This window comes from Sardina pilchardus, chromosome 3, assembly GCF_963854185.1.
Source record: "Sardina pilchardus chromosome 3, fSarPil1.1, whole genome shotgun sequence".
In the NCBI taxonomy this organism is placed as follows: domain Eukaryota; kingdom Metazoa; phylum Chordata; class Actinopteri; order Clupeiformes; family Clupeidae; genus Sardina; species Sardina pilchardus.
The window spans coordinates 34,912,613-34,938,533 of NC_084996.1; the positions used below are offsets into that span (position 1 = coordinate 34,912,613).

General features: G+C 42.8%; 5 protein-coding genes across 5 annotated transcripts in view; all 5 read left to right on the forward strand.

Moving 5' to 3' along the window:
- mreg (melanoregulin) overlaps nt 1-1,950 on the forward strand; it is a 4,778-nt gene extending 2,828 nt beyond the window's left edge. The window contains exon 7 of the mRNA XM_062533032.1: nt 1,121-1,950. Within this exon, the coding sequence (XP_062389016.1) occupies nt 1,121-1,327 (207 nt within the window). The 3' untranslated portion in view covers nt 1,328-1,950. The remainder of the gene's footprint in view (nt 1-1,120) is intronic.
- Nucleotides 1,951-6,646: 4,696 nt separating this feature from the next.
- tcap (titin-cap (telethonin)) lies at nt 6,647-9,082 on the forward strand. The gene is made up of 2 exons (XM_062533033.1): nt 6,647-7,015; nt 7,344-9,082. The coding sequence occupies exons 1-2, from the start codon at nt 6,867-6,869 to the stop codon at nt 7,732-7,734; spliced, it is 540 nt and encodes a 179-aa protein (XP_062389017.1). The 5' UTR covers nt 6,647-6,866; the 3' UTR covers nt 7,735-9,082.
- A 3,118-nt stretch (nt 9,083-12,200) lies between these two features.
- LOC134076258 (uncharacterized) lies at nt 12,201-14,050 on the forward strand. Its single transcript, XM_062531255.1, has 4 exons — nt 12,201-12,522; nt 12,835-12,966; nt 13,114-13,364; nt 13,754-14,050. The coding sequence occupies exons 1-4, from the start codon at nt 12,429-12,431 to the stop codon at nt 13,910-13,912; spliced, it is 636 nt and encodes a 211-aa protein (XP_062387239.1). The 5' UTR covers nt 12,201-12,428; the 3' UTR covers nt 13,913-14,050.
- A 3,641-nt stretch (nt 14,051-17,691) lies between these two features.
- LOC134076259 (uncharacterized) lies at nt 17,692-19,354 on the forward strand. Its single transcript, XM_062531256.1, has 4 exons — nt 17,692-17,863; nt 18,176-18,307; nt 18,455-18,705; nt 19,095-19,354. The coding sequence occupies exons 1-4, from the start codon at nt 17,770-17,772 to the stop codon at nt 19,251-19,253; spliced, it is 636 nt and encodes a 211-aa protein (XP_062387240.1). The 5' UTR covers nt 17,692-17,769; the 3' UTR covers nt 19,254-19,354.
- A 3,515-nt stretch (nt 19,355-22,869) lies between these two features.
- Nucleotides 22,870-24,720, forward strand: LOC134076260 (uncharacterized). The gene is made up of 4 exons (XM_062531258.1): nt 22,870-23,191; nt 23,503-23,634; nt 23,782-24,032; nt 24,422-24,720. The coding sequence occupies exons 1-4, from the start codon at nt 23,098-23,100 to the stop codon at nt 24,578-24,580; spliced, it is 636 nt and encodes a 211-aa protein (XP_062387242.1). The 5' UTR covers nt 22,870-23,097; the 3' UTR covers nt 24,581-24,720.
- Nucleotides 24,721-25,921: the final 1,201 nt, after the last annotated feature.

Here is a 25,921-nt window from a genome sequence, read left to right on the forward strand (position 1 = left end):
ATTAACGGGAGATCAGCATCAATCAGCATTAATGAGCATCAGACCAACATCTCAGTCACACAGTTAGATTTTGCTAACCACAGTTCCCAGATGCTTGCATTAGACTTGACCGTTTCCATTTTAAAATGCTTGTATGTCTGTATGTATGTTGTGGGCCACCATAGACTGAAGCCTAATGCAATGCAATGCCTATATCCTTACATAACTCATACAACCTATAGTCAATCAGTCTGAGTCTTTCCCAACTGAGACTGCTTGAGGTCCTTTGCTTGCTATTCTGTGTTCTTCCAATGGGGGGTGCCAGAGACCCAATCAGGTCTGTACTGTGCTGAGTGAATCTCATGCTGCTGAGCCGTCTGGCTCCCAGGTGACTGACTGCAGCCATCAGCAGAGAGCAGCGCTCGTGCCTGAGCCGTATGCTGGAGCACGGCACCAAAGCGCAGCCCAGGACGCAGGCCCGGTCTCCAGGGGCCCTCAGCTCTGAGGGGAGCCTCAGGGCACCAGCAGCCCGAGGGTCAGAGCCAGGGCTGGGCCCGCCCACGTCCACACTCACCTGCTCACTCACCAGGCGTCAGCCACCGAGGCCTGGAACTCTCCCACCCCGCCATGTCCTACTGGACTCCCAGTGCTGCTTAGTGACAGCGTGCGAGGCCACGGCAGGCTCGTCCAGCTCCGTGAGTGGCTGCAGAGGCGCTGGAGCCTGAGTGGACAGTCGGGCGCCCCTTGGCATGATGGGAGCCGATTATGCTGCCTGAGGTGCTGCCTGCCATGGTGACCATAGAGACAGGCAGCTATTAATATGGGCCCGCACACAGGGAGAGAGAGAGGGGGGATTTAAAACCCTCTTCCACCATGAATTAGTCAAAGCATAGAGGAAAATGATTTACTTATGGCTTAGTTGGTGACTTACTACAGTTTAATTATTGATCATTTGGGATAGCATATGAGGAAAATGAGGGGCTGGAGGATCCACTTATTGCTTTGTGAATAAACTATGAATACTTTGGAAATGGATTTTTATATACATTATGTTTTATACTGAATAGACACATTTCAACTCTTTATCCACCTTTGTCTCTCTTTGACACTTTCTCTCTCATACACACTTGTACACACACAGGACCGTTTGATCTACCTGGACGCCGCGGATGACTTTGTGGCCAAGGCTCGCCGCTTCTACCCTCCCAAAGACAGCGACGAGGAGGAAGAGGGGTCAGGGCTGTCCATCAACCTCCCGCTGCTGCTCGCCAGACTCGGACAAGGGCGAGGCGAGGACGACGAAGTGGACGGAGAGGAAGGGAGCGGGCGGGACCAGGACGACGATTGAGTACGAGGAAGAGGAAGGGAGGGGTGGGGAAGGAGTGTGAGGGGAGAGGAGAGAGCTTACGGGAGGTGCATTATGGAGCGCATGTCAAGTGAAGAGATCGTATGTGATGTTTTAAACACCCTAAACCCGCATTGCTGTTCTAGTTACCTCAGAATTGCCCAGATAGACCAGTTCACTTTTTACCTTGACATGAATTATGAAGAGTATCCTGAACATTCTAGATAGTTTGACCTGATCTCAAAATGAAAGTCTAGGGATTAAATCAATATGTTATCTGTGGAACCCGGCGCCTGCAGCAACATGTAGTGTGTGTTTGGCCAGACGACTCCTGCTTCCATGGCACGGAGCGCTGTTGAGCCTCCAGAGGGGCAGTGCAGCGGGCGCTGGTGTTGGGAAGACTCGGAGTGCTCGACTGCAGCGCTTCAGGCCCAAAGTGTCCCCTCCTAAACAGCAGGACCATCTCATGATCCCCACACCGTCCCTCACAGTCACTAATTAAACATTCATGTGTCTTAGAGCAGAAACACAAACAGCCTTGCCTGAGAGAGAGAGAGAGAGAGAGAGAGAGAGCAAGAGAGGGACTGTGGAAGTGTGTGATGAAATGATTAGGCAAGTCTAAGAAACTCTTAAGAAAATAAATGGTCTGTTTAAGCATGCTGCGTCTGTAATTTATAGCCAACTGTGTCTGTGTGCGTGGGTAACTGTGTGTGTGTGTGTGTGTGAGAGAGCGAGTCCAACGCCTAACCTTCTGTTTTAATTGCCATACTGCTCTGCCAGTATTATTAATATCAATTTGCGGTGCCGTGAGTGTCTGAGAGTCTGTGAGTAAGTGGGTATATTTTTATTCAAGCTGTGTGGGTGTGTCATTTGTTTTGGTGTTGGGTTGATGTTTCCATCAAGAGACCCACGTTCCCAGTCACATGCTGACACAAGTGCACGGTGTGTGTGTGTGTGTGTGTGTGTGTGTGTGTGTGTGTGTGTGTGTGTGTGTGTGTGTGTGTGTGTGTATATCTAGTAGTTAGTGCTGTGTCCTTGTTATGTACATGACCCCTCACCCCAGCAAGACCCTTGAGACAAGACCTGACTCTGACTCTCCCTCGATGTCCTGAGTGTGTGTGTGTGTGTGTGTGTGTGTGTGTGTGTGTGTGTGTGTGTGTTCAGCTGTTCTTCTGTTGCATAATCAAACCGCAGACTGCTAGGGAACCATCTCTCAACACAGCGACAGGCAGGCACACAAGCTCCTTTACATAGTCCTGACTCTTTCCATCACTACACAACTTAACACATGTACAGACTGCCGTAAACAGCTCCAGTTTGTTGTTGCATTTCCCAGCCTGTAAGACACATGTAAACATGCACACACTGCACCTTGTGCTTCTCTCTGTAGATGCTTTCTCATGCAAACCACAACTTGCACGTCTATTTCCATACATAACATAGGCTACATTAACAGATGGATGTGCAATTACGTTAGCTTGTTTGCATACACATGCAGAAGGCATCCACTTGTAGTCCAAGGACTCCACATGCACATGTAGAAAGTATACTGTATATCGCTGTGATGAAATATAGAAATGTAGCATATTATAAACTGAAAATAAGTTGTGCAAATATTTGCATGCCTCATAAATGTATTTGCAATGCATGTACACACACACACACACACACACACACACACACACACACACACACAGAGACACAGACACACACATGCTGGTTTGTTTAGAAATTTGCCACAGCAACTGGTCTTGTGTTCTCAGTGATGCTGTTCCAAAACCCTGTCACGTTGCATGGTGTGTGTGTGTGTGTGTGTGTGTGTGTGTGTGTGTGTGTGTGTGTGTATGTGAGTATGTGTGTGAGTGTGTGTGCGTGTGTGTGTGTGTGTGTGTGTGTGTATGTGTGTGTGTGTGTGTGTGTGTGTGTGTGTGCGTGTGTGTGTGTGTGTGTGTGTGTGTGAGAGTGTGTGTATGAGAGAGACATCAACCCTCCCAATTATCTTGTGTGATCCCTCTCCTCTCCCATTCTTTCATCTCTTCATGGTTAAATCCCTCTTTGTTTGTGCAGTTTTCCAGCAGCTGCCTGAGCACTGGGCTGGTAGGAGCAAGCTGACATTAAAATGACACAGTGACATTCTCGCTCTTTCTGTCTTCTCTCTCTGCCTCTCTCTCTCTCTCTCTCTCTCTCTCTCTCTCTCTCTCTCTCTCTCTCTCTCTCTCTCTCTCTCACACACACACACACACACACACACACACACACACACACATACACACTCAGACAACCACCCACTGAGCTAAACAAGCACAAGGAGAAATGCACATATTCCCCAAAAAACGTTCAAAACTCAAAAACGTATTCCCTTCTCATCAATCAATCACCGCATTTCTAAGAAGGCTCAGTCAGCCTGTGAATCCCCCTCTCCTCAGATGTCTGCTGAGGGGTGGGGTAGCTCCCCCCATACCCCCCACCCCTCTCCCACTGATAGGTCATCTAAGTCTGCCGTACTGCCAGGGACTGTGGCAAGGATAGTGGGTTATGTAATGAGGGCGTGCAGGCCCGTGAGATAAACCTGAGTGACTTCTTATTTCAGAAAGCCTCATATTTACTTCATCCATTTCTAAAATTGGACTGTTTTTTTTTCTTGATGGTGAATCGTTGGGTTGTCAGTGCTGTCCATGCTTGTCAATGCATCAGGTGGCAACTGACCAGTGATTCTATATAGACAATAAGGAACAGAGGTAGAGTGCTTTTTTGTAGATGTGTCCTCCTCATGCATTGGATATCGATGCAAATGCTGTGTGATTTTTATACCCAAAGAATTTTTTTGATTACTTCAGTTTATCAGCCTGAAAAAAAAAATCCTTTACAAGCTATATTTCATTTCTGTTGTACCAATATTTGAGCTACATATAACAGGGCTTGAAGATATTAAAGAAGAGGAGGTTGTGCTTTTCTGTCTTTTTCATAAGATTGAAATGGTATGCACTGCTGGTAACTCAGTGTATGAATTTAGTGAACAAAGTGCCAATGTACCATAGATACATAAATAGAGTCAAAATCATTGTTTTACCTTGGGGACAAGAATGAAAACGCATAGGTACACAATGTAACCAAGTACATGTAAGTGTATTTATTTGTGAATGAAACTTGGTACATCATTGGCACTTTATACATGGAATGACAATAAGCTGAGCTATTCCCACATAGATTTTCATATTCCTACTAGCTACCCCACAAACCATGTTAGTCATATGAAAATTTCCAAAACAATGCAATCACACTTTGTTTAATGTTTAATTTAATGTCTTTATTTTTTGTTGCAGAGACCTCAAATATTGGCTCCATATTAATAAAGTATTATATTTGCAGACAAAATGTTTGATGCCATGTGGATACAAAAATGAGTTTATAAGACCCTCTGCAACACCAATGTTGCACTTTGTTCCATAGGGCCTTATATAAAACTAATGGGCATGCAGCACAAACTTTTATACTGACAACAACATGGCTGTCCTCCATCCCGCAAGGTTTAAGCAGGCGAGGCATAATACTTTTCAAGATGGCCTCCAAGATAAGTTTTTTTTATAATGGATTTTGTCTGATTTGGTTCGGAATGACCCATTTACATTTAGATTCATTAATTTAGCAGGCCACATGAAGACCTCATAAATACCTTAAACACATCTACTGCAAGTACATTAATATAATACCATGTTCCTTCTCAGTGTTATGACTACTTAACTGACATCCACTCTCATATGGTAAAGCCATCATGAACATGTTTTACCTTATCAATGAGGTCATCGTTTGGATTTGAGAGTGAGTCATCCCACATCATGACAGTGATGAAAATGCTAGCTCTTATGTCTGCTAAACATATACGAGCCTGCTCAAGTGGATACTTCCATGTCTTAGCCCAGTTATGTTTTGAGGTTGCTATGGTCACATACCACTTACATATCTTATCCTATAGTTTGCTGAGTTGAGAGAGAGAAAGAGATAGATATAGAGAGAGAGAGAGAGAGAGAGAGAGAGAGAGTATAGGTGGCATGTGTGTGTGACATCAGTTCCTGGATTAGTGAGTGAGTCATTAAGAGAGAGCAGTAGGTGACGGTGAGGGGACAGCATATGAGTGAGAGAGCGTGCGTGTGTGTGGGGAACCTGAGACACTGGCATTGCCCCAACTCTGTTGCCAGTACAGTAAATCACCCATATGAGTGGTTGTGACATTCATACACACACACACACACACACACACACACACACACACACACACACACACACACACACACACACACTCACTCTCTCTCTTTCTCTCTCACGCAGGCAAGTCACTGTTGAGGACAAAAAGTACTGGTATCACACGTCTGTCTGGGACCTACAGTTTCTTGACACGTGCGGGTCCTGTGATTGGTTTACGTGTGTGACTGTGCTTTAGTTATTGTTGTTTTGTTACACTATGCGTGCTTTAGTTATTGTTTTTTGTTACTAACTTGTGCATTGATTGACTGACTGATCTGAACAGTTCTGTTTTGAGATGTAGATATGCTTTAAGGGATTGTGTCCTTCATGCTTACAGATTGCATTTAGCAAGATTCCAGCTGTATGTGTATGTGTGTGTGTGTGTGTGTGTGTGTGTGTGTGTGTGTGTGTGTGAATATTTCCCACTTCAGACCGCACAGTTATTTTCCACATGAATATAGGCCCAGAGCAAATTGGGCATGTTGATTGATGGGCTTATTTGACCTGACTGATTTATTTATCATGTCTTGTATTATGTTGTATTATATTTCTGAAAAATCCTGCTGGGCTGAACAAGACACATCTTACATAACAAGTTAAGTCATGGGCTTTGAGTAATAATCACTATAACCAAGATGTGTTACTGTAAATCACATGTTGTTTTCTTGTTCATCAGTACAGGGTGTGTGTGTATGTGTGCATGAGAGAGAGCGAGAGAGAGAGAGAGAGAGAGAGAGAGAGTGTGTCTGCCTATCTGTCTGCCTGAGTGTCTATCTGTGTGTGTGAGCAAAAAGACAGAATTCAAGTTACAGGAAGGAGCCCATGTATGTGACATTGGCAGTGTGAGGGGAAATTCTCAGTTCCTTACGCCAGCTTCTGGGCATATTGCATGTTTATGATTGAGTGTCTAAGCTCATATCTCGGCAGGGGGTGGGGGGGCGTGTGTGTGTGTGTGTGTGTGTGTGCTGGTGTATGGGAAGAGGTGTAGAGTGTCCGGTATGAGTACAACTTGATGTGCCCAGTGAGGACACAGATCAAAAATAGCAGCTGCGGGGGGCTTAAAAGCCAGAGCCCCTCACTCACTCACTCACAGACAAACACAGAGACAGACAGACAGGAGACGGACAGCGAGATCCTCCAGACACCCAGAGAGACCAGAACACAACCAGGAGCCACCAGTCTCCAAGCCCAGAGAACACCTACAGCAACTCGGTGAACCTCCGCTGACCTGAGCCACAGCTTGTGGAAGACACAACTTTTTGAACACACACACACACACAGTCTCAGAAGAGCCGACAGGATGCAGGTGTGCACCGTGATGGAGAAGCAGGCTGGCAGGGTGGTGGGTGCCGAGCTGGGCTGCAGCGTGCTGGAGGAGAACCCCAAACAGAGGGAGAGCTACACCGCTAACTGGCACAGCGTCAAGATGAGGACACAGCACCAAGACAGGTGAGCACACACACACACACACACACACACACACCATCACAAATCCATACTGCACACAGACCAACACACTTCCATTTACTTATATACACCTGTGATACTTCCACATACACAGATAGACCTATTGGATGTAACTAAGCCTCATTCACGCTGAAAGAATGGACATACAAACTATGAAGTGTCATGATTTAGGGCAATGCATGTGGTTGTGAATGATGAGAAGCCATAGAGGGTTTATCTCTACTGGCAGGTCTGCTTGAGCCAAAAGTATCCAGTCCCTGTTGATTTCATCGTCCTCATCCTCACTCTTCATCTGTGTCCCTGTCCACAGGCAGTCCATGCTGATGTCCGACGACTCTCGGCGTGAGTCCATGACGCGCCACTGGGAGTGCCGCCCCCTGCACCAGAACTGCCCGTCGGGCGTGTACCGTGTGGGCACCATGGAGAGGGGCGTCCGTGAGCACCAGCTGCTGCCCCAGCGCAACACGCTGCCCCTGCCCATCTTCAAGCCCGTGGAGCTGGGCGTGCGTCTGGGGCGCGGCGCCGCGCACCTCCCCGAGGACTTCGTCCCGGCCCAGCCCCCCTCCGGCGCCTGCCCCGACAAGAGGGCCATCAGCGAGCTCACCCGGGACCTGCCGCCCGTCAAGCCCACCCGCATGGAGTTCGCCAAGGCGCCCAGAACCCTCGGACGCTCCATGTCACAGGAGGCACAGAGGGGGTGAAGAGAGGAGCAAGAGAGCAAGAGAGGAAGAGAGAGAGAAGGGATGAGGAGAAGAACATATCAGAGAAAATATGGACTTTTGTAGACGGTGAGAGAAGGAACCAGAGGGGGGGAGTAGAATGGGCTTAATGTTTCCAACAACGTAGTAGACCTATTGTCACAGTATACAGTATGTATATATAGAATGAACTGTGCTTCAGTATAACTTAGACACGCAGACTCCCATTGGCTCCCATTCCCTCCCCAACCGGGCTGCCTGACAAAATGAAGCCTTTGAAGCCTGAAAGCTCATTGTGAGTCTACTGCTTTAATACTCAACACATTATTTGCACTGTTTCATAGATAAGGCCCTTTAAAACAATATCCCACCCCCCTACCCTCGAGCTGTGATGGTATGAGCGGAATGTTAGGCGCCCAGTTGTCCCAGCTATGTGGCTGAATGGTTTGAGCGTGAGGACAGAGGCTATGTCTACTCAGTGAGAGGCAGAGGACAGGTCATGTTGCTGTTTCCTCAGATGCTGTTAATCCCAGCATACGCTGGCCGGGATTAGAGCAGATCTCTGAGGCCGAGGAACCATGGCAGGTGGGCAAGGCTCCATGCAGAGAATGTTCCCAATGGAGAAAATGTTACAACTACTGACGTATTTACATTTGATATTTGTGGAATGATTTTGATTAAAAACAAAGAAAGACACCATGGAACTGAATAGTTCTTGAATTTCCCCTTGGGGATCAATAAAGTATCTAATAAAGTATCTATCTATCTAGTACTCTATTAGCGTCTAAAGAGAAAAAGAGGCATGAAGCCAGGCAGAGAGAGAGATAGAAGGATAGAGAGATAGAGCAAAAGAGACAGTTATTGGCAAGAGAGCAGACGTTGAAATAAAGGGAGTGACAGCATAGCTGTGGGTATTAAGACTGGACATCCCTTGGCTGTGCTCCCTGTCCCCTTACACAACAACATACTGGTCACTACCCTGACCAGACCTCTGGCAGTCCTTCTCAAAGCAACACAGGAACAGCACAGAGGGATGTGTGAGTGCATTTATATTGGGCTTTGTTTTTAGTGTTCAACAAGGCCACATCCCACATCCCATAATATAGCTTGGTTACTAGTGAGTGTCTTGTAGTTACTTGCACTAAACTGAGAGAATAGTATCATAACTTCTGTCACAAACTGATATTATTGCATCTTCTGAATGGTTGTTGCGTTGATGTGAAATACTGAAGAAATGTTTTTGTTGATTGTTTTCTTTAAAATACTGATTAAATAAAAGTTGTATTTTTCTGTAAGTAAAATCAAATAAAAAAAATTATAAAAAAATAAAAACATAACAAATTGCTCCTGTCCTATCTTGTTCCTTGTTTTCCTTACATCAATGACACATATTTGTTGACTGTGTCAACAGAAATTCCAGAACATCATTGAAATAATGAATATAGTATTGGGCATTTAACCACCATACACAAATCCTTCTTTATTAAATGTCTGTAACATGAGCATGGCCTACACGAGGAATGCTTTTCTGGCTTAACAGCCCCACCCCCCAATCACCCCCCCCCCCCCCCCCCTTCCCTCATCCCAATAGCTGTCTGCCCAACCCTGAAGAGAACACTCTGTTTCCCAGTACACATATACAAACAGAAACTCTCTTTCACCCCCTCTTTACCTCTTAACTATCTTTTTTGTTTGTTTTGCTATCGCTATCCCACTTGTGTCTACTTAGTCCATCTGGAAGGATGTTCTATCCAGTATCATATGTGCAGGTGTCTGATAAACAGGTGTGTGAAATGTGTCTCTCCAGTCTCTCCTCGTCACTGCTCTTTCTTATCTGCCTTTGGCTTGTTCCCAGGAAACATCCTGCATTCTAGAACACTGGCTGTCCATGACGCCCTGTCCTCTCCTTCGGCTCAGGCACCACCCGCGTGTCCTGCCAAGAGGCCTCCTGGCCAATCAGATGATTGAGAGGCCAAGTGTAGTGGGACTGTGAATGATTTAGATGAATGAGTGATGCATTGTGGACATGCTGTTCATACAGGTAGCATACGCAAATGCACTCAGGCATTTACACACACGTACCACGCACGCACACATGCACACACACGCACGCACGCACGCACGCACGCACGCACGCACACACACACACACACACACACACACACACACACACACACACAGCATGTCCACATATGCAGACATATAGAACATATGCACACACACTCTGGGTCTCTAAGGCTAGAGCATGTGATGCTTGACTATGGTTTTATAAGGCTTTTCATTATTCAAATCATGATGAAACCATTTAGTAAATTATGAAGAGAGAAATAACATTCAACTATATATGCTTTATCCTTTCACGCTGATAAAACCCATTAGCATAAATGATGGATAGGATGAGAGCCAATGCATAACCATATGTGTTTGCTAATCTATTTCAAGGGCTGAGAACCAGCGGGCGTAAGTGACATGTTGAGGTGAAGTGAAGACATGCAGCATCAAATCAGCGCTCTCTATGATTCTCCTCTCCCAGATATAGGGGGTTCATGCGGGGATGTGAGGTTTTGTCCTTACGGCTAAGCAGTTATTGTGGCATCCTTCTCTCAACAACCAACTCTAGCTCTAGCGTACTTCCAAGGACAGAGACAACTCTTTCAAACATCTTTTTCAGTTTTTTTTGGTGTCATTAACGAATGACCCATGTATTATGTTTGAATTTGAATATACTGTAAAGAGGGGAAGTGTGTGACTGAAAGGAGGAGCAGTAGGCCTACTTGGATTGCCAGGAAGTGAGGTAGCAGTGAAAGGCTGTGTTGCTTTCAGTATGACAGTTCCCATCTGTTCAGGATGATCCTTGTTATTCCCATGAATAAACTGCCAGAAAAGTGGGGAGAAAGAACATTTCCTGATTATGTTTTTGTTTGTGTGTGTCTTTATGTGTGTGTGTGTGTGTGTGTGTGTGTGTGTGTGTGTGTGTGTGTGTGTGTGTGTGTGTGTGTGTGTGTGTGTGTGTGTGTGTGTGTGTGTGTGTGTGTGTGTGTGTGTGTGTGTGCCTACCTCAAATGAGTGGATATGGGATAGGTTGACATGGACCAACATACGAAAAAAAAAAAGGTGGTCATCCTAGGTCCTACAGTTCTCAAGATATTCACTGAAAACTGTGACTGGCATATACTTAACAATTAACTGGGGGTCGGATAGAGAGTCCAGAATAAATTTAATCGAGTCAGTAGCCTACCTTTCCGGAAATGTCGCTGCTGCAGCTGGCAATAACGCTTGTTCAACACTTTATTAACATTTCCGGAAAGGTACGGACTCGATTTCATTCTGGACTCTCTATCCGACCACATAAAGACGTGGGGATATTTCGGTTTGGCTTTAGGGACCCTCTACTCACTACCACGTAAGTGTAGTGTTGTTTGGAACAGTAGAAGAGGTATAAAAATAGCGTTTTGTAGCGGCGAAAGGACATGCCCGCGTCACTTCCAGGCTAACGAGTTTTGGCTAAAAACGGTGAGCTCGAACTTTCTCAAAATACATCCGAATGACATGATTTTGGTGTCAACTCAACGTATGTACCCCCAATAGTCCGAAAAATTGATCTAAAGTGCATTTCACTCCGGATTATCCCCTTTAACAGCATTTTTGGCTAGGTAGCTGGCCATGGTCCTGGAATGCCTGAAGCGGAGATCGCGTTAAAGCGATGGCTGCTTGCACCCTCTGTGATACCTACTGCAGTAGCCTAGCCTATCTGTTAGCTAATAGCCTACAAAAATACCAGGCAAGATATAGAGGATTTTAGAACAAAACAAAACAGCAACAACATTATTATTGTTATTGTTATTATTGTAGCCTAATTTTATGATTAGGCCTATATATTCACAATATGATTAGTTGTAGGCTATTAAACCCTTTCAGATGGGTAGCCTATCCTATGCTGCTGCCAGTTTAATTCACGCCGCCATATGGAATATCAACGATCGGGGTTAACTTTTCTCTGTTGGCAATGGCTGTAGCACTATTTTGAAAACATTTGAGGTTTATACCGAAATTCAGGATGCCTCTGGTTGCTGAAATCGTGGACCTACACAACAAAACAAAACGGATCCGAGTAGCCGCTTAACAATTTATGAAGGTAGGTCTATGTCAGCAAAAATCCTTGATTAGCAGCACCCTGCAATGCTCACTGGTGTCAGCTAGCTACAGAGATGGCTGATACCAGATCAATACTTTTACGGTCTATGATCAAGACAGCAGCTTGTAAATGCAAAGATCTAGTGCTTTTCAGTGGTGTCACCAAAGATCCATAATTACTGCTCCGCTTTACCCTCTCTGGTGTCACTCACATGACTGACATCACTGAGTAGAATATTGGGAGAATTCAACAATGGAGGATTCTACGTTGTATTAGAACTTTTCTTTGAATTCTACGCAGTTCACTCACTTGCTACTTGCTGATACAGAGAGAGAGGACATACAAAAGCGCTTGCTGACGATCTGACGATTTGACACAACATTTAATTGTTTATTGTTTAACTTTCATTGATTTTCTTAATATTTAAACGATTCACTTAATTTTTAATATTGTATTCGTAATTTTTGACTGAGTTAATCTTAACTATAATAGTTTTTAAGAGGTAAGTAAAATTAGCAGTTAGACTAGCCGCGTTGTTTAGGATTGAAGTTTTCAGGTTGCCATGGGGATCCCGAGGACGGACTGCGTCAGTGAGGAGGAGCGAGGACAGATGAGCTGGGCCGAGCAAGTTGACCTCGCGTACCCCCTGGAGGAGTGTAAGTTCAGAGGACAGATTTAAGAAAGATGGGACTGATGGGATTGTTTTTATAGGACTTCAGTTACCAACTGCAGTTGTATAGGACTACAGCTAAGCTAACTTATTGCTTCAGATGTACCAATGTTGTTTAAAGGTGTCTGTTCTATATGAGTCTTTAGGTAAGGTAGGCTATCTCAGGCAAATACTTGTATAAATGTTTTAGTTATATGCCTACGACCTTTGTTAGTGTACACCACCCACAGTGAAACCACACTGAAAAACAAATTCAAGGCTACTTTTGTTCATTCCTGTGGGATCTTCTGTTTATCAGGCTGGAGTGAGAGGTGCCTGTCGGAGCCACATCTCGGCATGGAGGACCACCGCAGGCCTGAGGTGAGGTCAGGGGAGGAGAAGCTGAACCTGGACAGCTGGTACCTGGCCTATGGGGACCCCTTCGCCCTGAGTAAGTCAATAATGAGAAAGATGGTTATTCTCTGTAGAAGTATAGGATGTATTCTATTTAATCTCATTCTTCACAACTAGATCTTGTGGTTTGGGAGTCAAATGTTATCTCTACTGCACTGATTGTGACACCTTGGGAATTTTACAGTGAAGGTGCGAGCTCTGGAGCAGGAGCGCAGGAGCTTGCAGCAGCTCCTGCAGCACCAGAGGGAAGAGCTGAGGGCTCTGGAGGGCTCTCACACCACGGAGCTGAGGGCTCTGGAGAGGGAGCGCAGAGAGGAGAGAGCTGAGTGGGAGAGACAGAGGGCGGAGAGAGAGGAGGCCCTGCTGTCTGTGATGATGTCCATCAGCAGACAGAAGCTCATGGAGGAGCTCAGGTGCCAGCCAGCTACACTGGTGGTGAGATATGATTGCTTGCTTCAGCCCTGCTAGCATTACTCTGGCCGTGAATTAATACTATGAGTCTATGGAGAAAGTGCATAAAGTCTAAAGCACCCTAAATGACCACTTTGCTTGTCAATGGCTACATAAACTTGAACTTCAACTATGAAGTTTCAGATTATCTTGAGCATTTCCATACCTGTGAATTTTATAATACAGAGTACCAAACACATGGGTGGAACTGCCCAAAGTTACTTCCCAACACAGCAATCATTTCCTATAGCCCAATGCCAAATGGTCAAGGCAACTGTAGATAAGAGACTGACTTGCTTTACTATTTGAAAACTTCCCATATCTGCAAGATGATTTTGAAAGAATTCAATTTTGTGTTTTTTCTTCTTGTTCAGGATGCCCCCAGCAGCAGTGCCTCTAAAGGCGAACTAAAAGCTCTCGCCAAGGCAGAGAAGAAGGCCAGGAAGGTGGAGAGGCGCAGGAAGAAGGAGAAGACCATCAAGCCCAAGCGATGGTGGCACTGCTGCATTTGTACTTCAGCAGTTGACAACTGACCAAGCCTCTGACTGGGCTGTGGAGGAGGCTCACATTATAAGCCTAAATATATTATACATTTTTAACATTTACATTTTTTAAATATATAGTCATTTTTTCAAATATATAGTAACACATTATCATATTCATTCATTCATTCATTCATTCATTCATTCATTCATTCATTCATTCATTCATAGTATCATATTATTTATTAATATTTTTATTTTCAATAAATACACATTTATATTAACCACATCATTTCATTTCTGTTCTGTTTTATTTTGGATTCCCATGCACACTCATTTGTATATTTTTAAGTAGCCTACAGTATGTCTCAAGCTGACATTCGAATGACATTCATCATGTTCAAAATTAAGAGTAGTTCAAATTAGAATATGAGCGTCAAGTCAACTCATTCGAATGTTACAGACAAATACAGTGATCTACATTTCTGCATTTGAATATATCAAGCCTTAGAGGCCTGACCTTCCTTCAGTTGTTGGGATCAAAATGAAAAACTTTCTGACATGTGCAATGTTTCCAGTAAGATTGAACTGAAAGTCAGAAATAATCCTGAGATTCTTTCACATCTAACTCACTTTAGGCAGTTTCTGCTTAAAAGTATTCTTGTTTTGGCCCCAGCCGTGGCGCAACTGGCTGGGGCACCTGCACCACACGCCGGCGACCCGGGTTCGATTCCCGCCCCGTGGTCCTTTCCGGATCCTACCCCAGCTCTCTCTCCCACTCGCTTCCTGTCATTCTCTCTACTGTCCTATCCAATTAAAGGCATGAAAAGCCAAAAAAATAATCTTTAAAAAAAAAAAAAGTATTCTTGTTTTTAGAAACCATTGGGAGTCTGATGCATAGTTCTCAGACAACAGAAAGAAAGTGTATCACTTATAAGCATACACAGATGAGGTATGCCAGCACAAAAAGTCTACTGCTACGAACCCAAACATGTTTACCACTTTGCAATTATCTGAGACATATGTAAAAGTCAAATTTGCTGTACAGAGAAGGGGTTCAACAGTAGGCATCCATTGTTTCAGCGCAAAGATGTGCAGAAACAAACACACAGACGGCATGCACATGCAAGCTGCTCATGCCTTCGGTGGTACACAAAAACAAGCATGGTTAATGCAATTTGGTGGTGCAATTCAGACAGGAGGATCATCGTACAGCCGGGCAATTTATAATTTGGTGTTAATGTGCTATGACTGAAGGCACGGTATCTTAAATCGCCTCTAATCCATGACCTTTTTAAAGAGTCCATGGTGATACTTTATGTGCCAAATGTTTCATAAAAGCATGAAACTTGGCACAATTGTACAATTTGGGGTCCTGAACATTTTCAGAAATGGAGCCATCGCAAAAACGCCTCGTGGCAGCCATGGCGGCCATTTTACTTTCCGCCACATATTTACCTTGTTTTCATATTCTGAATGGTCTCTGTACCTCTTACACACACAGACCCCTGAAGATTTTGGATTAATAGCGGCCACAACATGTTTGAATGTTTGGGATTTCCCCAATATATTTGTTGAAGTTTGACTTTTATTCCACTACATTTGAAAGACAAATACTGTATTTGATTCCTTAAATGCAAAAATTCAATAGACCATCTTGAGGTTATTTTTTTGAATAGGCCTAGTTGAATTTGAACTTGGCTGAATTAGTTGTGGTAAAGATGGTGGCAACAATTGAGTTATCCTTTAGATTTTTGAACAGAGAATGAATAATTATTTAAATTGCACCCATTTTAACAGTTGCAAATTTATGAAAGTAGGTCAAATGTTTTTGTTGGATGTAAGGAACTAAAGGCAAGTAGGCTACTTCTGTTCTTCAACTTAAGTAAAAATCTGATTTAGCAACTTAGTTGGATTGGAGTAATATTTGACAATTGGTTTATCTACAGTATGCTTGACTTAAGCAAAGGAATTGTGTACTTGACCTCTGACCATATGGATGCAGCTGTGTGTGTGTGTGTGGGGGCAATCCTTGCGAGGCATTTCAGCACCCTGGCTATAGACCTTGCCAGACATGCTCTACTGTGCTCCATCAAATAGTTTAGTATATAGTTTAGAAAATAGTGTGAAAAGTGCAATGCATCAACTAGGAAAAGAAACAAACTCCCATGCACACTCATTGATATATTTCTTAAGTATGCAGTATGTCTCGTGCTGATGACAGAGGACTGTCTGTTGCTATCATTTGTATACAACCAGTGGCTGTGCCATGGACATGTATTTTCTGTACTGTACTGAGTACTGCATTTAAAAAAAAATGTGTTTACTTTCAAAAGGATTCAGTAAGAAATTAATGTGCCAGAGTTTATTTTCACATCTGGTTAAACCTTTTGGAATCAGAAGTGAATTGAAGGTGTCCAGACCAACTGAGAATTGGTCTAAATGCTTGTAAAAATGATGTAGGCTAGGCCTACTATAGAATGAGCTCACAGTGTGTTCTTTTTTGGAGCCATACAGAGTGAACAGAAAGTCACTCTAGTCCTCCTCAAACAATTATATTTGGTTACATCTCCATTAGTATGCCTTCACTACACACCGACAAACATATAACAGTAAAACATATTGGCTATAGACACAAAAGGGAGACCCAATATTTTATTCCAGAACGAAACACCCCTGTATGCTACAATAGGCACTCACTTACTTGCTTAGAGAGAACACAGAGGGAGAGGGGGGATTACAACATTTTGCAATGGCGACAGTCGGGGAAAGGACACAAAAAATGCAGTGTTATCTTTCTGTAATATTTTCTTTTATCGCAACTGACTGTTTCATGAAACTCATGAATGTAGTATTTTATTCCTATTGCGAGTAGATATTCCCCCAATTGGTATTCAAAATGAAAGGCCCTGTGCTTTTTTTCTAAAAGGTAAAACCAGTGAAACAAATTTCATTAAACGTTGATAAAATATTGTCCAGACCACCAAACTCATGGAAACAAATACAGCATGAGCATGTGCCTGTCTTTGGTCCGTCTTTGCACTACAACACTTTTGTTTTATTGTATTTTTTTACTGGGGTATTGTTTGAGTAACCTGACTTTCGCCAGACCCTGTAGCTATTAAACCCTTTCAGATGGGTAGCCTATGCTGCTGCCATGCAGTTTAATTCACGCCGCCATATGGAATATCAACGAGGGTACATTTCCCTGTTGGCAATGGCTGTAGCACTATTTTGAAAACATTTGAGGTTTATACCGAAATTCAGGATGCCTCTGGTTGCTGAAATCGTGGACCTACACAACAAAACAAAACGGATCCGAGTAGCCGCTTAACAATTTATGAAGGTAGGCCTATGTCAGCAAAAATCCTTGATTAGCAGCACCCTGCAATGCTCACTGGTGTCAGCTAGCTACAGAGATGGCTGATACCAGATCAATACTTTTACGGTCTATGATCAAGACAGCAGCTTGTAAATGCAAAGATCTAGTGCTTTTCAGTGGTGTCACCAAAGATCCATAATTACTGCTCCGCTTTACCCTCTCTGGTGTCACTCACATGACTGACATCACTGAGTAGAATATTGGGAGAATTCAACAATGGAGGATTCTACGTTGTATTAGAACTTTTCTTTGAATTCTACGCAGTTCACTCACTTGCTACTTGCTGATACAGAGAGAGAGGACATACAAAAGCGCTTGCTGACGATCTGACGATTTGACACAACATTTAATTGTTTATTGTTTAACTTTCATTGATTTTCTTAATATTTAAACGATTCACTTAATTTTTAATATTGTATTCGTAATTTTTGACTGAGTTCATCTTAACTATAATAGTTTTTAAGAGGTAAGTAAAATTAGCAGTTAGACTAGCCGCGTTGTTTAGGATTGAAGTTTTCAGGTTGCCATGGGGATCCCGAGGACGGACTGCGTCAGTGAGGAGGAGCGAGGACAGATGAGCTGGGCCGAGCAAGTTGACCTCGCGTACCCCCTGGAGGAGTGTAAGTTCAGAGGACAGATTTAAGAAAGATGGGACTGATGGGATTGTTTTTATAGGACTTCAGTTACCAACTGCAGTTGTATAGGACTACAGCTAAGCTAACTTATTGCTTCAGATGTACCAATGTTGTTTAAAGGTGTCTGTTCTATATGAGTCTTTAGGTAAGGTAGGCTATCTCAGGCAAATACTTGTATAAATGTTTTAGTTATATGCCTACGACCTTTGTTAGTGTACACCACCCACAGTGAAACCACACTGAAAAACAAATTCAAGGCTACTTTTGTTCATTCCTGTGGGATCTTCTGTTTATCAGGCTGGAGTGAGAGGTGCCTGTCGGAGCCACATCTCGGCATGGAGGACCACCGCAGGCCTGAGGTGAGGTCAGGGGAGGAGAAGCTGAACCTGGACAGCTGGTACCTGGCCTATGGGGACCCCTTCGCCCTGAGTAAGTCAATAATGAGAAAGATGGTTATTCTCTGTAGAAGTATAGGATGTATTCTATTTAATCTCATTCTTCACAACTAGATCTTGTGGTTTGGGAGTCAAATGTTATCTCTACTGCACTGATTGTGACACCTTGGGAATTTTACAGTGAAGGTGCGAGCTCTGGAGCAGGAGCGCAGGAGCTTGCAGCAGCTCCTGCAGCACCAGAGGGAAGAGCTGAGGGCTCTGGAGGGCTCTCACACCACGGAGCTGAGGGCTCTGGAGAGGGAGCGCAGAGAGGAGAGAGCTGAGTGGGAGAGACAGAGGGCGGAGAGAGAGGAGGCCCTGCTGTCTGTGATGATGTCCATCAGCAGACAGAAGCTCATGGAGGAGCTCAGGTGCCAGCCAGCTACACTGGTGGTGAGATATGATTGCTTGCTTCAGCCCTGCTAGCATTACTCTGGCCGTGAATTAATACTATGAGTCTATGGAGAAAGTGCATAAAGTCTAAAGCACCCTAAATGACCACTTTGCTTGTCAATGGCTACATAAACTTGAACTTCAACTATGAAGTTTCAGATTATCTTGAGCATTTCCATACCTGTGAATTTTATAATACAGAGTACCAAACACATGGGTGGAACTGCCCAAAGTTACTTCCCAACACAGCAATCATTTCCTATAGCCCAATGCCAAATGGTCAAGGCAACTGTAGATAAGAGACTGACTTGCTTTACTATTTGAAAACTTCCCATATCTGCAAGATGATTTTGAAAGAATTCAATTTTGTGTTTTTTCTTCTTGTTCAGGATGCCCCCAGCAGCAGTGCCTCTAAAGGCGAACTAAAAGCTCTCGCCAAGGCAGAGAAGAAGGCCAGGAAGGTGGAGAGGCGCAGGAAGAAGGAGAAGACCATCAAGCCCAAGCGATGGTGGCACTGCTGCATTTGTACTTCAGCAGTTGACAACTGACCAAGCCTCTGACTGGGCTGTGGAGGAGGCTCACATTATAAGCCTAAATATATTATACATTTTTAACATTTACATTTTTTAAATATATAGTCATTTTTTCAAATATATAGTAACACATTATCATATTCATTAATTCATTCATTCATTCATTAATTCATTCATTCATTCATTCATAGTATCATATTATTTATTAATATTTTTATTTTCAATAAATACACATTTATATTAACCACATCATTTCATTTCTGTTCTGTTTTATTTTGGATTCCCATGCACACTCATTTGTATATTTTTAAGTAGCCTACAGTATGTCTCAAGCTGACATTCGAATGACATTCATCATGTTCAAAATTAAGAGTAGTTCAAATTAGAATATGAGCGTCAAGTCAACTCATTCGAATGTTACAGACAAATACAGTGATCTACATTTCTGCATTTGAATATATCAAGCCTTAGAGGCCTGACCTTCCTTCAGTTGTTGGGATCAAAATGAAAAACTTTCTGACATGTGCAATGTTTCCAGTAAGATTGAACTGAAAGTCAGAAATAATCCTGAGATTCTTTCACATCTAACTCACTTTAGGCAGTTTCTGCTTAAAAGTATTCTTGTTTTGGCCCCAGCCGTGGCGCAACTGGCTGGGGCACCTGCACCACACGCCGGCGACCCGGGTTCGATTCCCGCCCCGTGGTCCTTTCCGGATCCTACCCCAGCTCTCTCTCCCACTCGCTTCCTGTCATTCTCTCTACTGTCCTATCCAATTAAAGGCATGAAAAGCCAAAAAAATAATCTTTAAAAAAAAAAAAAGTATTCTTGTTTTTAGAAACCATTGGGAGTCTGATGCATAGTTCTCAGACAACAGAAAGAAAGTGTATCACTTATAAGCATACACAGATGAGGTATGCCAGCACAAAAAGTCTACTGCTACGAACCCAAACATGTTTACCACTTTGCAATTATCTGAGACATATGTAAAAGTCAAATTTGCTGTACAGAGAAGGGGTTCAACAGTAGGCATCCATTGTTTCAGCGCAAAGATGTGCAGAAACAAACACACAGACGGCATGCACATGCAAGCTGCTCATGCCTTCGGTGGTACACAAAAACAAGCATGGTTAATGCAATTTGGTGGTGCAATTCAGACAGGAGGATCATCGTACAGCCGGGCAATTTATAATTTGGTGTTAATGTGCTATGACTGAAGGCACGGTATCTTAAATCGCCTCTAATCCATGACCTTTTTAAAGAGTCCATGGTGATACTTTATGTGCCAAATGTTTCATAAAAGCATGAAACTTGGCACAATTGTACAATTTGGGGTCCTGAACATTTTCAGAAATGGAGCCATCGCAAAAACGCCTCGTGGCAGCCATGGCGGCCATTTTACTTTCCGCCACATATTTACCTTGTTTTCATATTCTGAATGGTCTCTGTACCTCTTACACACACAGACCCCTGAAGATTTTGGATTAATAGCGGCCACAACATGTTTGAATGTTTGGGATTTCCCCAATATATTTGTTGAAGTTTGACTTTTATTCCACTACATTTGAAAGACAAATACTGTATTTGATTCCTTAAATGCAAAAATTCAATAGACCATCTTGAGGTTATTTTTTTGAATAGGCCTAGTTGAATTTGAACTTGGCTGAATTAGTTGTGGTAAAGATGGTGGCAACAATTGAGTTATCCTTTAGATTTTTGAACAGAGAATGAATAATTATTTAAATTGCACCCATTTTAACAGTTGCAAATTTATGAAAGTAGGTCAAATGTTTTTGTTGGATGTAAGGAACTAAAGGCAAGTAGGCTACTTCTGTTCTTCAACTTAAGTAAAAATCTGATTTAGCAACTTAGTTGGATTGGAGTAATATTTGACAATTGGTTTATCTACAGTATGCTTGACTTAAGCAAAGGAATTGTGTACTTGACCTCTGACCATATGGATGCAGCTGTGTGTGTGTGTGTGGGGGCAATCCTTGCGAGGCATTTCAGCACCCTGGCTATAGACCTTGCCAGACATGCTCTACTGTGCTCCATCAAATAGTTTAGTATATAGTTTAGAAAATAGTGTGAAAAGTGCAATGCATCAACTAGGAAAAGAAACAAACTCCCATGCACACTCATTGATATATTTCTTAAGTATGCAGTATGTCTCGTGCTGATGACAGAGGACTGTCTGTTGCTATCATTTGTATACAACCAGTGGCTGTGCCATGGACATGTATTTTCTGTACTGTACTGAGTACTGCATTTAAAAAAAAATGTGTTTACTTTCAAAAGGATTCAGTAAGAAATTAATGTGCCAGAGTTTATTTTCACATCTGGTTAAACCTTTTGGAATCAGAAGTGAATTGAAGGTGTCCAGACCAACTGAGAATTGGTCTAAATGCTTGTAAAAATGATGTAGGCCTACTATAGAATGAGCTCACAGTGTGTTCTTTTTTGGAGCCATACAGAGTGAACAGAAAGTCACTCTAGTCCTCCTCAAACAATTATATTTGGTTACATCTCCATTAGTATGCCTTCACTACACACCGACAAACATATAACAGTAAAACATATTGGCTATAGACACAAAAGGGAGACCCAATATTTTATTCCAGAACGAAACACCCCTGTATGCTACAATAGGCACTCACTTACTTGCTTAGAGAGAACACAGAGGGAGAGGGGGGATTACAACATTTTGCAATGGCGACAGTCGGGGAAAGGACACAAAAAATGCAGTGTTATCTTTCTGTAATATTTTCTTTTATCGCAACTGACTGTTTCATGAAACTCATGAATGTAGTATTTTATTCCTATTGCGAGTAGATATTCCCCCAATTGGTATTCAAAATGAAAGGCCCTGTGCTTTTTTTCTAAAAGGTAAAACCAGTGAAACAAATTTCATTAAACGTTGATAAAATATTGTCCAGACCACCAAACTCATGGAAACAAATACAGCATGAGCATGTGCCTGTCTTTGGTCCGTCTTTGCACTACAACACTTTTGTTTTATTGTATTTTTTTACTGGGGTATTGTTTGAGTAACCTGACTTTCGCCAGATCCTGTAGCTATTAAACCCTTTCAGATGGGTAGCCTATGCTGCTGCCAGTTTAATTCACGCCGCCATAAGGAATATCAACGAGGGTACTTTTCTCTGTTGGCAATGGCTGTAGCACTATTTTGAAAACATTTGAGGTTTATACCGAAATTCAGGATGCCTCTGGTTGCTGAAATCGTGGACCTACACAACAAATCAAAACGGATCCGAGTAGCCGCTTAACCATTTATGAAGGTAGGCCTATGTCAGCAAAAATCCTTGATTAGCAGCACCCTGCAATGCTCACTGGTGTCAGCTAGCTACAGAGATGGCTGATACCAGATCAATACTTTTACGGTCTATGATCAAGACAGCAGCTTGTAAATGCAAAGATCTAGTGCTTTTCAGTGGTGTCACCAAAGATCCATAATTACTGCTCCGCTTTACCCTCTCTGGTGTCACTCACATGACTGACATCACTGAGTAGAATATTGGGAGAATTCAACAATGGAGGATTCTACGTTGTATTAGAACTTTTCTTTGAATTCTACGCAGTTCACTCACTTGCTACTTGCTGATACAGAGAGAGAGGACATACAAAAGCGCTTGCTGACGATCTGACGATTTGACACAACATTTAATTGTTTATTGTTTAACTTTCATTGATTTTCTTAATATTTAAACGATTCACTTAATTTTTAATATTGTATTCGTAATTTTTGACTGAGTTAATCTTAACTATAATAGTTTTTAAGAGGTAAGTAAAATTAGCAGTTAGACTAGCCGCGTTGTTTAGGATTGAAGTTTTCAGGTTGCCATGGGGATCCCGAGGACGGACTGCGTCAGTGAGGAGGAGCGAGGACAGATGAGCTGGGCCGAGCAAGTTGACCTCGCGTACCCCCTGGAGGAGTGTAAGTTCAGAGGACAGATTTAAGAAAGATGGGACTGATGGGATTGTTTTTATAGGACTTCAGTTACCAACTGCAGTTGTATAGGACTACAGCTAAGCTAACTTATTGCTTCAGATGTACCAATGTTGTTTAAAGGTGTCTGTTCTATATGAGTCTAAGGTAAGGTAGGCTATCTCAGGCAAATACTTTTATAAATGTTTTAGTTATATGCCTACGACCTTTGTTAGTGTACACCACCCACAGTGAAACCACACTGAAAAACAAATTCAAGGCTACTTTTGTTCATTCCTGTGGGATCTTCTGTTTATCAGGCTGGAGTGAGAGGTGCCTGTCGGAGCCACATCTCGGCATGGAGGACCACCGCAGGCCTGAGGTGAGGTCAGGGGAGGAGAAGCTGAACCTGGACAGCTGGTACCTGGCCTATGGGGACCCCTTCGCCCTGAGTAAGTCAATAATGAGAAAGATGGTTATTCTCTGTAGAAGTATAGGATGTATTCTATTTAATCTCATTCTTCACAACTAGATCTTGTGGTTGGGGAGTCAAATGTTATCTCTACTGCACTGATTGTGACACCTTGTGAATTTTACAGTGAAGGTGCGAGCTCTGGAGCAGGAGCGCAGGAGCTTGCAGCAGCTCCTGCAGCACCAGAGGGAAGAGCTGAGGGCTCTGGAGGGCTCTCACACCACGGAGCTGAGGGCTCTGGAGAGGGAGCGCGGAGAGGAGAGAGCTGAGTGGGAGAGACAGAGGGCGGAGAGAGAGGAGGCCCTGCTGTCTGTGATGATGTCCATCAGCAGACAGAAGCTCATGGAGGAGCTCAGGTGCCAGCCAGCTACACTGGTGGTGAGATATGATTGCTTGCTTCAGCCCTGCTAGCATTACTCTGGCCGTGAATTAATACTATGAGTCTATGGAGAAAGTGCATAAAGTCTAAAGCACCCTAAATGACCACTTTGCTTGTCAATGGCTACATAAACTTGAACTTCAACTATGAAGTTTCAGATTCTCTTGAGCATTTCCATACCTGTGTGTTTTATAATACAGAGTACCAAACACCTGGGTGGAACTGCCCAAAGTTACTTCCCAACACAGCAATCATTTCCTATAGCCCAATGCCAAATGGTCAAGGCAACTGTAGATAAGAGACTGACTTGCTTTACTATTTGAAAACTTCCCATATCTGCAAGATGATTTTGAAAGAATTCAATTTTGTGTTTTTTCTTCTTGTTCAGGATGCCCCCAGCAGCAGTGCCTCTAAAGGCGAACTAAAAGCTCTCGCCAAGGCAGAGAAGAAGGTCAGGAAGGTGGAGAGGCGCAGGAAGAAGGAGAAGACCATCAAGCCCAAGCGATGGTGGCACTGCTGCATTTGTACTTCAGCAGTTGACAACTGACCAAGCCTCTGACCGGGCTGTGGAGGAGGCTCACATTATAAGCCTAAATATATTATACATTTTTAACATTTACATTTTTCAAATATATAGTCATTTTTTCAAATATATAGTAACACATTATCATATTCATTCATTCATTCATTCATTCATAGTATCATATTATTTATTAATATTTTTATTTTCAATAAATACACATTTATATTAACCACATCATTTCATTTCTGTTCTGTTTTATTTTGGATTCCCATGCACACTCATTTGTATATTTTTAAGTAGCCTACAGTCTCAAGCTGACATTCGAATGACATTCATCATGTTCAAATTTAAGAGTAGTTCAAATTAGAATATGAGCGTCAAGTCAACTCATTCGAATGTTACAGACAAATACAGTGATCTACATTTCTGCATTTGAATATATCAAGCCTTAGAGGCCTGACCTTCCTTCAGTTGTTGGGATCAAAATGAAAAACTTTCTGACATGTGCAATGTTTCCAGTAAGATTGAACTGAAAGTCAGAAATAATCCTGAGATTCTTTCACATCTAACTCACTTTAGGCAGTTTCTGCTTAAAAGTATTCTTGTTTTTAGAAACCATTGGGAGTCTGATGCATAGTTCTCAGACAACAGAAAGAAAGTGTATCACTTATAAGCATACACAGATGAGGTATGCCAGCACAAAAAGTCTACTGCTACGAACCCAAACATGTTTACCACTTTGCAATTATCTGAGACATATCTAATGTAAAAGTCAAATTTGCTGTACAGAGAAGGGGTTCAACAGTAGGCATCCATTGTTTCAGCGCAAAGATGTGCAGAAACAAACACACAGACGGCATGCACATGCAAGCTGCTCATGCCTTCGGTGGTACACAAAAACAAGCACTGGTTAATGCAATTTGGTGGTGCAATTCAGACAGGAGGATCATCGTACAGCCGGGCAATTTATAATTTGGTGTTAATGTGCTATGACTGAAGGCACGGTATCTTAAATCACCTCTAATCCATGACCTTATTAAGCAGTCCATGGTGATACTTTATGTGCCAAATGTTTCATAAAAGCATGAAACTTGGCACAATTGTACAATTTGGGGTCCTGAACATTTTCAGAAATGGAGCCATCGCAAAAACGCCTCGTGGCAGCCATGGCGGCCATTTTACTTTCCGCCATATATTTACCTTGTTTTCATATTCTGAATGGTCTCTGTACCTCTTACACACACAGACCCCTGAAGATTTTGGATTAATAGCGGCCACAACATGTTTGAATGTTTGGGATTTCCCCAATATATTTTCTGAAGTTTGACTTTTATTCCACTACATTTGAAAGACAAATACTGTATT

Bases quoted from the DNA above. Each gene is read 5' to 3' on its own strand.
- tcap (XM_062533033.1), top strand. From the start codon at position 6,867: ATGCAGGTGTGCACCGTGATGGAGAAGCAGGCTGGCAGGGTGGTGGGT. The intron at 7,016-7,343 runs GTGAGCACACAC...CCCTGTCCACAG, and splicing joins AGGACACAGCACCAAGACAG to GCAGTCCATGCTGATGTCCG.
- LOC134076259 (XM_062531256.1), top strand. From the start codon at position 17,770: ATGGGGATCCCGAGGACGGACTGCGTCAGTGAGGAGGAGCGAGGACAG. The intron at 17,864-18,175 runs GTAAGTTCAGAG...TCTGTTTATCAG, and splicing joins CGCGTACCCCCTGGAGGAGT to GCTGGAGTGAGAGGTGCCTG. The intron at 18,706-19,094 runs GTGAGATATGAT...CTTCTTGTTCAG, and splicing joins GCCAGCCAGCTACACTGGTG to GATGCCCCCAGCAGCAGTGC.
- LOC134076258 (XM_062531255.1), top strand. From the start codon at position 12,429: ATGGGGATCCCGAGGACGGACTGCGTCAGTGAGGAGGAGCGAGGACAG. The intron at 12,523-12,834 runs GTAAGTTCAGAG...TCTGTTTATCAG, and splicing joins CGCGTACCCCCTGGAGGAGT to GCTGGAGTGAGAGGTGCCTG. The intron at 12,967-13,113 runs GTAAGTCAATAA...GGAATTTTACAG, and splicing joins TGGGGACCCCTTCGCCCTGA to TGAAGGTGCGAGCTCTGGAG.
- LOC134076260 (XM_062531258.1), top strand. From the start codon at position 23,098: ATGGGGATCCCGAGGACGGACTGCGTCAGTGAGGAGGAGCGAGGACAG. The intron at 23,192-23,502 runs GTAAGTTCAGAG...TCTGTTTATCAG, and splicing joins CGCGTACCCCCTGGAGGAGT to GCTGGAGTGAGAGGTGCCTG. The intron at 23,635-23,781 runs GTAAGTCAATAA...TGAATTTTACAG, and splicing joins TGGGGACCCCTTCGCCCTGA to TGAAGGTGCGAGCTCTGGAG.